The sequence below is a fragment of the Eptesicus fuscus genome, chromosome 17 (genome assembly GCF_027574615.1).
Source record: "Eptesicus fuscus isolate TK198812 chromosome 17, DD_ASM_mEF_20220401, whole genome shotgun sequence".
Taxonomy (NCBI): Eukaryota; Metazoa; Chordata; class Mammalia; order Chiroptera; family Vespertilionidae; genus Eptesicus; species Eptesicus fuscus.
In genome coordinates this window covers 26,294,703-26,309,628 of record NC_072489.1, presented here as the reverse complement: position 1 = coordinate 26,309,628, position 14,926 = coordinate 26,294,703, and the positions used below count along the sequence as shown (strand labels likewise).

At 41.7% G+C, this 14,926-nt stretch overlaps 1 protein-coding gene across 3 annotated transcripts in view; it reads right to left on the bottom strand.

Moving 5' to 3' along the window:
• Nucleotides 1-1,520: 1,520 nt before the first annotated feature.
• RHOBTB1 (Rho related BTB domain containing 1) overlaps nt 1,521-14,926 on the bottom strand; it is a 63,391-nt gene continuing 49,985 nt past the window's right edge. For 2 of the 3 annotated variants that reach the window (XM_008145474.3, XM_028151505.2), the window contains 4 exons: nt 9,792-9,942; nt 6,184-6,272; nt 4,552-4,657; nt 3,363-3,798 (listed from right to left, as the gene is read on the bottom strand). In XM_008145474.3, the coding sequence (XP_008143696.2) occupies nt 3,629-3,798; nt 4,552-4,657; nt 6,184-6,272; nt 9,792-9,942 (516 nt within the window). In that variant the 3' untranslated portion in view covers nt 3,363-3,628. Of the gene's footprint in view, nt 3,185-3,362; nt 3,799-4,551; nt 4,658-6,183; nt 6,273-9,791; nt 9,943-14,926 lie in introns of those variants that run through there. The other variant, XM_054729023.1, reaches the window with a different exon arrangement.

Here is a 14,926-nt window from a genome sequence, read left to right as displayed (position 1 = left end):
AGAAACCATGCATCTAAATGGCTTACCTAAAAATGCCCAGTTTAGAGGTACTATCAGCATAGGGTGGAATTTTCAAATGCAGCCAAAGGGAATGGCACTGCTTCTAAGCATTGTTTTCACCAGAGGTCACCAGTGTTGCCACACCTGTGCATTTTTATGTTGCATATATCACCTGCCTAATTGAAAATTCAAGAGAACAAAGTCTTCATCTGAAAATAAATTGTCATGGGATATAGAGTAATCTGATAAATTAGCATTTTTAAAAGAAAAAGAGGACATCTGTGGCTCAGGGTGTTTAATTCTACTTCTATGGTTTCTGTCATTGGCCCTTCTTTTTATTTTTTTAATTGCTCTTAACCTTTCATTTTTTCCATTATGCTGGTTTTGGATTACTTAAACACATGCACATGCACACACAACAAACACAGTCTCCCTGGCTAACTTCTTAAAATGCAATGGTCACATTCTTCTAGGAAAAAAATAAATTATTGCTACTAACCTAATTCAAGAAAAAGCCTGGTAAATCTTCAGCTGGCAGAAAAGCATTCATTTCAGAAATGTGGAACTCACAAAATAGTTTCCAAACTTGTGATTCACTCCTTTCCCTCCCGCCTCTGATTAGTAGGATGCATTCTACTTGGTTAATGTTACCATGATGAAAAACCGAATTTTGACAACTGATACATCATACAATGGAAGCAAATGCAAAAAAGAAATTTTAGAAACATTGGATTCTTATTCTTGAATGTCCATAAGGAAATTACTTGTTATCTCGAAACCAGTAGGATTTGTGGTTCCTATAGTGCCAATATAGGGTGTTGAAATTCTTGGGGATTTGTCAGGGCATTGCCTTAGGAGAAACTTAGATGAAGATTTTCTATAGGTAAGACTCCATTGCTATGCATTATGTAAAAGGTGCCATGATCTGGACCATCTACCAAAAGGTATGGGAATGTGCTGGAAATTTCACAGCCTTTTTCTACAGTTATTTATTTATTTATTAGTAGTCAACTTCTTTCCACAGAGTTTTAGAAAACCTGCCACTCAGAAAAATCCCCCATGAGTTCCCATTGGAGACTCTTCTTCCCTCTGAGCTTGGGCAAACATTATACCACCTAGAAGTTCAGAAATGGTTTACACATTTTCCTAAAGGCTTTCTCAGATGTGCTTCTGAAAAGATTGATTTTCATGAGTCCACCAATGCAGCCTTTCACTTAATTGCTGGCAAACGGCCCAAACCCAGGTTATAATAAGTCCATTAGAATAGAGACATCATTTGTTTTTTCCAGTGCTGCACCATGTCTAGTGACATAACCATATTAGCCAAGAGCAAAGAACCAGACCTCTCATTTATATCATGGCTGGCAATGCCTAAAACAAGGATGACAGTCCTCCCAGCTGCCTCGTTACTGGAGCACCCAGACCCCCATGACCCAGCACCTTAGTTTTTAAAAAAGCTATTAACATTACACACATGATAATGGTAGTCCTTAATAAAAAACAAACTGGACTCATTTTATAGCTAAACAATTTTATTGGCTTTTTGTGAAATAAAAAACACAAAACAAACCATCATGGTTAAAGGCCATAGTCAGCGTCAACCAAATGAACCAGCCACTTGGTCAGAGTAGCTGATAACACTAGTGAATATTATTGCTTTTACCCCAGGTTCATTTATACGTCCATTGTGTTTTTGGCAAGATTACAATCAAACGGGAGCTTTGGTTGTGTAAATTCAACTCTGACTGCACATTGAAAACTCAGCCTCTACCATTAAGTGACAGGATATATGCTGATTCTTCCTGAGTCCTGGCATTTATCCTCTCATTCTGTGACCCTTCTCCTTCCATTAATGATTCACAACTCTATTGACGAAAAATTAAAGCAGATGCATTTACAGCCATCCCTCTGTACGCTACTGTCCCCTCCCCCTCCCCAGCCCTTGTCATGAAAGGGTGATGTATTTCTGGGCTTCTCCAAACTCTTGTATCTGGTGTGTTTCCACTGTCAGTAATAAATGCCTATCTATAATCTGGATAGATTTTCAAATGCATGACTGTCAACATTGGGGTCTGGACTCTACTGTCTCTGTTCCAAGCTCTGAAAGCTAGAAAAAACAAAACCAAACAAAACACAAATCCACAACCTTTAGCATCAGTAAGTTGACCTCCCAACAGAATAAGCCCAAGCTTCCACCACACAGCATCCCATGGCAGATATGAAGCTGTGGCCTTAAAATGCTTTGTATGACTGCTGCAACACTTTAATTCACAGAGAAGCAATGATTGACTGCCTTTCAAAAGCTCTCTGGCTCAGTGCTTTCTATTTTAACAGTGAAAACTCAGAATAACAAGGGGTCAGAACAAACTCACAATAGCACCATTTCCTAGACTTTTGGAATAAGATTCCTGTCTACATTGGAGAATACAGGGACCCCAGACGACCCAGCCTCCAGCTTTGCGCCTTCATAGGCCCCGCTGAATTTCAGCTGGGGTGGGTGGTCTACTTTCCTTAGCTTACTTCTGCAGCAACATGGATTTTCCCTGGGAAGAATTAAAAATACGTGTCTTACAAGTGAAGTTGGCCACAGGTGAGAGACCTGAGGAAGCTTGTTTCTGGTGGTGAGATGTGACAAGCCTGTAGATGGTGGGAAAGAGTTCAGGGACCCTTGCCCTTACCCAACTAGATTCAAGTCAGTAGAGAATCGGCATGCAGAAGCATGGCGAGATCAATGAATACTGAGAGACATAGACCCTAATACAGCAATCCAAACACCAACACTCTTATGGTATCTTTTGTATTCAGGTCCACCAGTGAGTTTGCCCTGAATAATGCTGGGATTTAATAAGCCCTTCTAATGATTAGAAAGATTATCCTCTTGAAACTAGACATTTTAAACAACAGAAGATTTGATATCACTATATTTTACATGGCACACATAACCATATAATTACTAGCACTTACACGGCAAATATTGTAAATACACGTTCTTGGAGTTGACTTGGTAATTATACCAGTGTTAGTCGGCAGAACAAAGATTAAACACTCTCTAACTTGCACTTTGGGGAATTTTATTCCAACCCTTTACTTCACAACAAAAGGCTAACCCTCTAATTATGTAATAACGCTCCGTGATCGTGTGGGCACAGAGAATCAGAGGGCGACTTCATGGTTAATTTGTGGCCTGTAAAATAAAGTAATACATAGTATTTTCATTTCAACAAAATACAAGAGACCATATAAAAATATTTTCCAATTTGGAATTTGCAACATGAAAGCTGGGTTGTTTTTTTTCCTTTGTATAAAAAGAAATGAGAAAAAAACAAAAACAAAAACCAAACAAACAAACAAAAAAACCCCACCCAAAACGGACTAAGGTTTATTAAGCCTTCTAACAAAAAATATACATGTAAATTTAAGGAATGCAGTGAGCATTGTCAACTTCCCTTTTGTCCAGGCTCATTGATGGTGAGCTTGTGCTTTGATCCCAGCCAGATAAATGCACAAAAGTGGAGGAAGACCAGTGCCTGAAACCTGAACTACAGCTTATCGCTAATAATAAGACTAATCGTACAGTAGTGCTTTCAAAAGGGTGTGATGGATTACTGACTTTTCCTCCTCTTCCTCCTCAGGCAACTGCTGGAGATGAATTCCAGAAGCACCACTTTCGTCTCGAGTGATGTTTATTTAGTGCAATATCTTCCTTCTCTCTTTCTCTTTTCACCCGCTGGTAGTGGTCTTCTTCCTTCAGGTACCACACGGGGGGCCACCGGTGGCGCTCAAAGTATTCCTGGTTGTCTGGTGAAGGAAAGGGGTGGATGATCATACCTGTGGTTCATGCATCAATTGCTTCTATGAGCTAGGTTCTCTGTTTAATGCTTCACATGCATGATTACCCACAACCTGATGTGCTGGGACAATATTAGGACCATTTGCAGATTGTGACACGGAAGTTATTTTTTTCTTTTCTTTTTAAAAATATATTTTTATTGATTTCAGAGAGGAAGGGAGAGGGAGAGAGAGATAGAAATATCAATGATGAGAGAGAATCATCTATAAGCTGCCTTCCGCACGCTCCCCACTGGGCATGTGCGCTCACCAGGAATCAAACCGTGACCTCCTGGTTCATATGTCAATGCTCAACCACTGAGCCATGCCAGCTGTGTGACACTGAAGTTGAGTGGTAGAATCACTTGCCCTAAACTCTCACTTGCCGGGCACAGAGAACCGGAACCCAGGATCACTCGATTTAGTGTAAGCTTGCTCCCAAGCCTGCCTCCCTAGACGAGGCTGAGCTGACAACCTCAGCATGCTCTGTAGCAGGGCCCCATGAGCCCCACTTCACCCAAACCCCTCCAAACACAAAGTTCTCCAAAGAGAATCCCTAACCTACAATCCCTGTGTCATGTCACATGGATATGTGACCACCAGCCAGTCACCAGAATTTCTCCACGAGCTTCCTGTGGCCCATGTTCCTTCTCAAGGGCAAGTAGGGTATCGACTCAGCCAGAGGAGATAAGAATTGGATGAATGGGGACCCCAAAGTCTCACCTGCGGATTTCGATTTGATCTCCTTGCGGAACTTGGAACAAACACTGTTGTAGTTGGTGCAGATGTGGTGCAGGCACCAGGCGGCCAGCTGGTGGGCATTGTGGAACTGCAAGGAAGTGAGCAAAAATGGGTGTGCCTCTTTTTTTAATAAAGTGGGGATACAAACAAATAGGAAGCCACTGTAGCGGGGAGAGAAATAAAGGCCTGTATACTAATTCAGTAAACACCTTGTCTTGGCTTTGGCTGTGGTCTATTCCAGCCAAGTATAGCATTTGGCACACCCCTCCCTTATCCCCTGTGATAGGTGCACCAAAAATAATCACTGTATCAGATCAGGAGTTTAAAGTACGCCTGCCCTCCCTTACCCTGCCACCTGGCCCTCTAGTGTGATAAGTGGCCATGGCCTCTGAATGGCACCAGCCAACACCAGAAAACAGCGATGTCATCTCTGTTTAAGGAAGCCTGGGCAACGCAATACTCCGTGTCGCATGTCAGAGCTCAGCTTGCGGAGCCAAAGATCTGAAAGAGGAGACTGTGGAATGTGTGGCTGTCCTATACCTGTCCTTTGGTTACATAAGAAGAGCAGGCAGTGTGGGCATGATGGAAGGGATCCAAACGTCCCACCCCTCCTTTTTGAGTAGGTGCTCAGGGAGGTGACACTGAGGTGGCTGTGATGGAACAAGACCCAATGCTCAAAAAACGACAGCTCCCCATTCCTTCCCCAAACGTGAAAGGTCTCCTCCCATCCCTTACTCTTTTGGTCTATACCCCTTCTCAGACATCCATTGTGTTTGTTGCTCTTGAAGTTTCTTGGATTAGACGAGACCCTGAAACCTACAGCCTGGCTTCTTCTGGGGCCCACATGGCCTTGAACAAAGGCCATGAAAAGAGCCGAAGTCCTCAGAAACTAATGCAAGAAACTCTTTGAAAATCACAACCCCAACCTCACGGACAGTTTTAACTGGTGCTTCCAATTTCTCTTGATATTAGATTTCTTTCTGAAAGTAGGATTAAGATAGTGTTATATTGCAGTTGGCTTGTTCATATTCAGGAGAGCCAATTGTGGATATTTCTTCCCTACTCTTAATTCAGTGACTTGATGTTGTTAGAAATTTATACCATGGGGAATTAGAAAATGCAACAGATCAGGGTCCCACCCACCTGTCCCAAGCCTAGGGCACATGTGTATTGGGATGACAGAATCACAATATCAATGTTAGCAAATACTGATTTTAGAAAACCCTGGAGAGCCACAGTGAGACATGGGGCCTAGTGGGACTTCATGGAATCCTAGAAACAGATCTTGGCCAACAAGTGTCCAAGAATTTTACAAAGGGGAGACAAATCCCTCCCCTAGACTGCCCCAAGTTGTTCCCCTGCATGCAAAGCTGATGCCTCGGGGACAATGGGGCTGGTGTGGGGGTTAGGTCCTTGTTGCTTTTTCAAAGGAAGCCCAGCGGGGTGAATGGTGCATGAAACGTAAAACTCTCAGATCTTCCCAGTGTACACAGGGGGCCTGTGTGACTCGTTGGTGACATCTTTATTTAGACAGATGCAACAGTGGAATGTTTTATCAGCATTACATGAATGGGTTGAACACACTAAAAAGGTGAAAAGCAAATTGTTACAAACCTGGGCCAACTCCAAATAAGAGAGCACTTCCCCATCAATGCCCACGCCACTCATAGCAGCCTTGGTCAGCTCCTGAACTGCGTGCTGCTCTGGGGAAGAGAGGGACAGGAGAACGTTAGACCATCCTCTGCAAGCCAGACATCTTGCCTGGAGGGCTGGGTCTGGTCTTGGGCTGCCTAAGAGGGGAGGAAGTATGGTGCACAGCTCTAAAAGCCCTCCTAACTGAACCTAAGGCCCATTCTGATGTGTGGCCCTTCAGTACAGAGTTTGGTCTCCAGCCACGCACCTATGACTCTGAGGACACTAGTTAGTACTTCTGAAAGAGCCAGATTACCTCCAGACCTTCGCTGTCTAGTATGGTAACTACTGGCCATGAGACTATTTATGTTTTAATTAATTTAAACTTAAATGAAATAAAAAACCCAGGTCCTTAGCCACAACTAGCCACTTTTAAGTGCTCAATAGCCACATGAGTTTTGGACAAGGCAGATGCACAGCGTCCCCATCACCGCAAAAAGTCCTATTGGACCTGCTGCTCTAAACAGTCCAGCACCTTTCTAGAATCCTCTAGACTCTCTAGTATCTTCCTGTTTGACAGTTTCCTCACTCACCTTGCTCCAAATCTCAACACTTTCTGAAAGTGGAGAGAATGAGTAACAGGAACGAGTTCATATGGGGAATTGAAAATGTGAATGCTGCCTGGCTTAGTGGCTGAGCATTGACCTATGAACCAGGAGGTCAGGGTTCAATTCCAGGTCAGAGTATATGCCCAGGTTGCAGGCTCTATCCCCAGTAGGGGCCATGCAGGAGGCAGCCGATCAATGATTCTTTCTCATCATTGATGTTTCTATCTCTCTCTCCCTCTCCCTTCCTCTCTGAAATCAATTAAAAAAAATGTGAATGCATATGTCTATCTTAACAGCTGCAGATGGACCACATATTGCTCAATCCCTTAGATGCTAACGACTGTCAGCCAGAAGTAACACGAATCCAGTTGGGAGAACTATTTCTGCTTGTGAGCCATGTTCAAGGTTTCAAACCTGAATTTAAATTGTGGTTCTGAGACTGAGCTGTCCTGCCTCCATTTAGGCTGTCACCTGCCTCTGGGACTGACAGGGAGTGGGTAGTCTAGGCCCCGCGTTTCTAGCTCCTTGATATTACGATGTTTTTTTCATCTCTATCATTGCATCTGTTCTTCTACTCCACTATATTGCTGAATCATGCTTACTTTCAGCTCTCCTCTACATTCTTGTTAGTCAATATGCCTCTAACTGGTCAATAAGTTATCTAGATTTCAGTGGTTTCTTTGGCACACCCTTCCTCAGCTCACTTGAAAAGTAAGAGCTATTTGGAACTAAATTTCCCAGAGAAGTCATTGGGCTTTTTAATTTGAGGTAACCTCACCATTCCTTGATATTCATTCAACACTTTGGCTTGCAAAGCATTTTCACCCCAGAAGCTGATTTTTAAACAAGATTCTAAACACTCTATCCTTACACTAAACAGTATACACCAAACAGTATAAGTGATTAGAGGAATCATCTTAGGAAGCTATCTATACTAATACAAGGGTAATATGCTAATTAGACCGGACATCTTCCGGACGTCCTTCTGGACAAAGCCATGGTGGCAGGGGCCAAGGCAGAGGCAGTTAGGGGCAATCAGGCCGGCAGGGGAGAGCAGTTACAGATTGGGCCTAAATTAGCAGCCGGACATCCCCTGAGGGGTCCCAGATTGGAGAGGGTGCAGGCCAGGCTGAGGGACCTCCCCACCCCCTGTGCACAAATTTCGTGCACCAGGCCTCTAGTATATTAAATAATTATAACAGTAATAATAGCATTTAATAACAAAAGTAAACAGCTAGAGAAGTCTATAGTTCATAGGGAAGGGTTTCTCTGGGTCAGTTTCTTTCATGGAGAAATCAGTCCCAGGTTTTCATCACCACACTTAATATTTAAGCAAAAATGGAACTATGTTGATATTGGTTACAAACCCTGTTCAATGGATTTAGCTCCACATTGCTTCTGTTTAAAACAAAATCAAATTTATCCTCAAAGGATAAATACTTGGAAAAATAGCCAAGTGGTTTGGAACTCCTACCTCTGAAAAAGGACACTGCCCATCAATGCTTCCTAGTTACTATTTAAAAAGTAGTATATACTCATTTAGACCTATGACTTCAGGTGTGTTAGTTAAAAACAGTTTTTAAAAATCAGCTGGTGCCTGACTGGTGTGGCTTAGTGATTGAGTGTTGAACTATGAACCAGGAGGTCACAGTTTGATTCATGGTCAGGGCATATGCCCAGGTTGTGGGCTCAATCCTCAGTGCGGGGCATGTAGGAGGCATCTGATCAATAATTCTCTCTCACCATAGAAATAGATGTTTCTATTTCTCCCTCTCCCTTCCTCTCTGAAATAAATATATTTTAAAAAATATCAGCTAGCAATGCTTCAACTAGCTCTTGCTATCTCACTGAGAAAGAAGGCAGGGGAGGGGAGGACTCTGACCTCCTGTTGGCTGCATGTAGTAGAAACGTGGAGTACAGAGAAATAAATCTTTTTCCTAAAGACACTGACAGAAAATCAAGCACAGACATGACTGGTTGGTTTGCTCATACATTCATTTTCATTCATTTATTGATTCAACAAATATTTATTGAGAACCTAACATCCTCAGGCACTTTTCTGAGTGCAGAGAATAAACCAGTAGACAAAACAGGCACTATCTTCGCTTTCATGGTTAATAGGAGTAAACTAAATGTAGTGATAAACACCCAGATGGCTTGCTAACTGACACTGCTGGTGAATAAAGCTGAAGGTTTAAATGTAAGTAGAAGGTATTTGAACGCCTATGTCCTATTTAGACCTGCTTTAGCTTACCCACTAAACAAATCTACAAATGATACATAAGATTTTGAGAAGTTAAGCCAAGTTTCCCTTTTTTTTTTTTCATTCTTTCTCCCAAAATGATCTTGACAATGTCAGAACATTTTCTAAAATAGCTTTAAAAAAACCACTTATATAATGCTGACTAGGACCAGACACTGTTCTAAGGACTTTATATATACATACATCTTAACTCTTTAATCTTCCCTACAGCTCCATGGAAGAATACCATTTTCCCCATTTTAAAGAGAGTGAGAGCAAGAAGTCAGTAAATGTTGCAGTCAAAATGTGAACCCAAGCAATCTGGCTGGGTAGCCCATGTTCTTAACCACTGCCTCCTCTAGCCTCTTTCTTAAAGACTGTGTCTGGACACACATTATGAAGATGACATGGACACAACAGTGTTATTTCAAATTCCATGGTCCACAAATGAGGTAGAGTGCAGAGAGCATGGGCCATGAGGGGATCGGCCATGTATTATCCATCTTCTTATATTTGCATTACCTAACAGTCCCTACCATAAAGGAGGTGCTTAAAAATATTTGTTGAATTGAATTGGGCTGTCTGATACATTTGGTCAGTTCATATCATCCTATACAAGACTGTCTTATAATGGATGATAAAAAATTAATTTTTAGTCCCTGGAAATCTTACTTTTGTTTAAATGTGAATTTGATAAATATGACAGTCAGACACCACATGGCCTGAGTCATCAGCCTTACCTGCAAGTGCAACCAAGTGTGGCAGGCAGAATCTGTTCGCCAAGGCAATTAATTCCAGTGGGTCCAGGTCCAAGTTAGGTGACAACTGCTTGGTGTAGAGATAATCCAGTACCGCCTGCATTGACATCTTGTTTATGTTCGGGAGATACACCTGAAATGTTATTTGAAAAGCTGAGTTCTGATGAAGAAAGCAGTGGGCACATTTCCAGGCTATACTGCTTATAAACACCCCAACTGTGTTATTCGATATTGGCGAGTCTGGAACACCTGCTTTGAGGCTGTGTATAGAAGTCATTCACTATTTACGGCTTTAAACATAACAGTTTGATTTGTAGATGACAAAAGCGTGGGGCTGCCTGACAAAGCCTGATTTGGAATTTTTAAATGGCTATTTGGATTTATAAATCAGAAAAATGGGATGTAAATGTAAGATGACATTATGGGCCCTCCTTGCCAAGTACCTTATAATACTCTATTGTGGGGAAAGAAATCTCCTAGCAACATGACAGGTGTTGGGGGGAGCTGCAAACCAGACTGTTGCTGACACACAGTAGAACCCAGATCTCTAAGATGTCAAAGCAGAGGATATGCAACCACTCGAGATGCCACAGTGACTGGCTTGATTCCAACATTCTATCGAAATATGCTAATACGATATACACACTTAATTATTTTTCCTATGGCACAACCACATAGATTCAGAACTACTGGAACATTACCAGGTGTCAGTAGATTGAGAGAATGCAGAGAAATCTTCGCCTGGGACTTCTGGGGGAACAGCTGGTTGGTATGGTGACCTCTCCCCTGTAGGATTCCCCTAATCTCCCTCCTGAGTACCTGTAGCTATTGCCCATATGAATGAATGCATGCTGGAGTTTGCTAGGCAGCCAGGGAGTTCTGGATGGCTGGGTGGGGTATGGATCAGTGGGATCTACACTGCTCAGCAGCTGCTCTTCGCTGCAGGTCTCTAACTGCCCTGGTGTTTACTTCTGAAATGATGATTACAAAAATGAACCCAATTGAAAGGTCTCCTATGCACAAGATACTGTGCTAAACTTTTCACACGCAGCATCTAATTTAATCCTCACAGGAAGAGATGATTATTTCTGCTACTTTACAGATAAGGAAATTGAGATTTAGGGAGGTTAAGTTCCATATCCAAGGTCACAGAGCTAGTGAGTAGTGACTGAGATTTGGATCCAGGGAATATAATTCTAAAGTCTGTGTTCAGAACTGCTGTGCAGTATTGGGAATTCCTCATGGCAAAGGAAGCAAAGGTTTGGGTTATATAAAACATCATTTTTAAGAATTAGATTTCTGAGTTCAAAAGGATGAGTAGTTATGTACTTCTTAATTCTGGTATTTAATAAGCCTCTCTAAAGCATAGTATAAACATATACATGTCTAATTATATCTATACTATATATCAAATTTTATTCTCTTCTCCTCTCTTCCCTCCTCTCTCCCCCTCTCTGCCCCCCTCTCTCTCCTCATGTCTAATGTATTCTAGTGGTTCCAGAATTGTTTCAAGCATAGCAACCTTCTATATTATTCTCTTGTACAGCCACCAGCCACCTCAGAGAGGGAATTAATGCATCAAAGGAAAGGCTCATAAAATTCCTAGAAATATTTAGAAAATTATCTCCCCTGCTTCCTTCAGCTTTAGTCAGTGGAAACAATTATTATTCCATAAATAAGGTATGTGAGTTATTACCATCCATGATTTAACAGGTGTGACCATTGCAAATTTCTAGCATAACCTCTGCAACATATAGAACTTGGCAAGTAGGAACTATTACTAATATTATTTTGAAATAAAAAAGCCCTTGTATTGTAATTAATTGCTATTCCAGTGAATCTAACACTGGTTGTACTTGTGTGCATGCTTACATAGGTAGACATGTTTATGTACACATGCATTTACCTCATACAGACATGAATTCATTTCTAGACACCCAATTGTTTCTGTATGTGTGAGCACATGGCAAATTTTTATCTCTCAAAAGTGGTGTTTGGATTAGTACAATTTTCTAGATAATGGAAGGCTAATTAAGTTGTAAAACTTTAAAATTGGAGCCTTTTTGATGGTGAAAGTACAGCGCACATTTTATAAAGTGCCAAGTGCTAAAGGTGTTAGTGATTGTGATATAAAAAGTCCAAGGGCTTCCTGTGAACCCCTGCTCTCTCAGAGAGGAGGATGTCTGCTGTTTCTAAAAATAAGGGCTTGAAGGACAGGGCAGGAGTGTGGGGCAGGCCAGGGATGTCACTACAATGCCGTGTGAGGTTTGACAAATCATTCACCTTCTATGACTCCCAGTTGCCTCATCTGTTATAGGGGAGAAATTTGGAATCGATGATATCTGAAGTTTGTTCTTCTTTACTGAGATCATGGATTTTCACAATATTCAGATTACTTTAACAGGTTTTTGTTTTTCTTTGTAAGAGTCAGTTCTAAGTCATGGCAAAATGGGTGTTCTAAATTAAAAAAAAAAAATTTCTGGCAGGAGATGGCAGAGTCCAGCAAGCAGCCCCCAAAACTCTCAATATCTTCAGAATGTTCTGACTTTTGTAATCATTCGTGACTTGTTGCTTCCTGCTTGCTAAATGGTACTAATATTTTTTTGAAGTGATGTCCTTTTTGTAAAATAATGTTAGGGACTTTTGGAAGTAACCAGCAAATAAGAATAAACTAAAAACACTTTCAGAGCACACATTTTTTTTTCTCATGGTTCATTGTTTTTTTTTAAAGCCTGTTTATGTGATTTCAACATTTACAACAGAACTGTTTAACTATGGAGAGACCGTTTTATAGAATTAAAAAATAATATAAAGTGACATAAGAAATGGAATTAAGAATTTTGCATTGTACCTGCTTGATGTAGCTTCAAAAAAGAGAGTAATAAAAGAGAATATAATGCTATCCCTAAACAACATTCTATATTCCAGTTTAGTTGGTTTAAAATTTTAATTGCAAAGATCAGCTCAGACTATTAGGCTTATAATTAGAGACAGTCTCCTAGAGAATGAGAAAGTATTGTAGATCCAGAGCATTGCTTACTACAACCCTGGCATGCATTTTTAATAAACCATTTGCTGCGAACCTCTGGGGAGAGAATTATGCTTACTGCTGTATTAAAAGTAATGAGAAAAATATAAGTAAAATAGTGTCTTCTTAAATATTAAATGACAAAAAAGTAAAAGGAATATCAATGGGCACATTTTATTCTTTTCTGAATATGCATGTGAATTCTATTAATGCAAAAAAAAAAATAGGCTGAATTTTGTATTGGGAAGTCAGATTTTCACAAGACAAAATAGAGGTAAAATGTGGCCTAGAAAAGACAAATCCCAAATGCACATAGGGACCCAAATCAACCCTGGAGCATTTCCTGGGCGCTTGAGTGCTCTTCCCTACCCCCAAAACCACCTCTACCAGGAAGGAAACTGGGGGCTTTAACTTAGGGTTTTCAGGGGACAAAGATCTTTAACTCCTCATTAGAAAGCACAAGAATCCTCTAGGATAATAGTCACTAACGATTCTTAAATGTTCTAGACACCAAATTCAATGCTTTACGCACACACTCGCCTGCCTTGCCTGCCCTTTAAAGAAGGTTCTCTCCTTCCCTGTTATCCCCATTTTACAGACGAGGACACAGATTTAGAGAGGCTGGTCACTTGCCCAAGATCAAGCTGAGACAGGAGTTCAAAACTACGTAACTATCACAGCTATACTGGATATAAAGAGAAGGAGCAGGAAAGGGCAGGAATGCCTGCGCACGTGGCATTCGCCATATATTGGCCAGAGGAATTTCGGCACAGACCTTTGGTTGCTTGGTTCCAGGGTCTTGTCTTTTGAGCTGGTTGAATCAAAACATACCTGTTATTAGCCTTAGCTACACAGCTCTAAGGGGTGAGCGACCCTCACTTTCTGGGGGAGTGCTCAACAGGTGGCCATCTCCAAGGGAGGCTACTAAACAGCCGCATACGTGCACATTCACATTTGCTGCCAAGTTTCTGCTTTGGTCACCTCTCCTGCACATTTTAATCTGGAGACAATTACAGTCCATTCTGGGAAGGGATAAAGGGGATTAGCATTTGTGAGGTCAGCTCCACAGTGTCCCTCTGTGCCTGGGTCCCTGACCTTGATCAGCTTCTCCCTGCTGGGTTAATCGCTGGCGTCTACAGCACCATCAGCACACGTTGCAGTGAGCCGGAGAAAGAAGGGCAGCGAGCCTCTGGGCTCCTATCCAGAGAGTACTGAAGTCAGTGAAATGCCTTTAGGATGAAGTTTTATTAATCAGTGGCTTCTTCACTTTTTTTTTTTTTAAGAGACAAAGAATATCAACACTGCTGGCATCAAAATAAGACTACTGACAGCTACCATTTATGTAAAGTTGATGAGGTGCTTTGCAAGTATTCATTCTTACACCTCTTGACTACACTATGGCTTATTATCGTGATTTCCAGGTAGGGAGACGGGAACTCAGAAGGGTGATCACTGGCCCAAGGCCTCAAGCTTGCAGAGAGAGCTCGCTCCTTCACTGGGTGGCCTCCACGGGCTGCAGGAGTCTCCATGATAACTCCCCAGAACACCTCTGACAGTACAGGGCCGTTTTCACTGTTACACATGAGGAGCTCCTGATTTACAATGGCTGAAGGACACCAGGAGAGGTCGTTAGGATAGTTCCAATGCTTTTCTCCAAACAGCAGACAGCCTTGTGCTGGGGGTTGGCTTAGCAGCAGCTGCAGTTTGTTCTGGAGGCAGGGGGGAGGCCCAGTGACCTCTCTAGTCCTGGCCATCCCAGCTTGTGATTCTAGGATTCTGTTTCCCTACTTGGGGATGCAAATGCAGGCTCCTGGGTCACAATGGGAGTGCTCGGATTTCTGGTGTGAGCAACCCTTTCCAAAAGTTAGCCATTGTTTTCTGTATTTCTTTTTAAAGTTTGGAGAGTTGCTGAGATAATCAAAGCAAGCCTCTTAGGACAATCAACTTGATGGGGTGTCCCCATGTTTTTTCTTAAAAAAAAAAAGGATGGTTAAAAATACTTGCAAAACTGAACAAAAATGCTTGCTCACCTCTAGGCTAAAGTTAGAAGTGTTTGAATAAAATTTTTATTTCTTTTCCAACTGAGCGT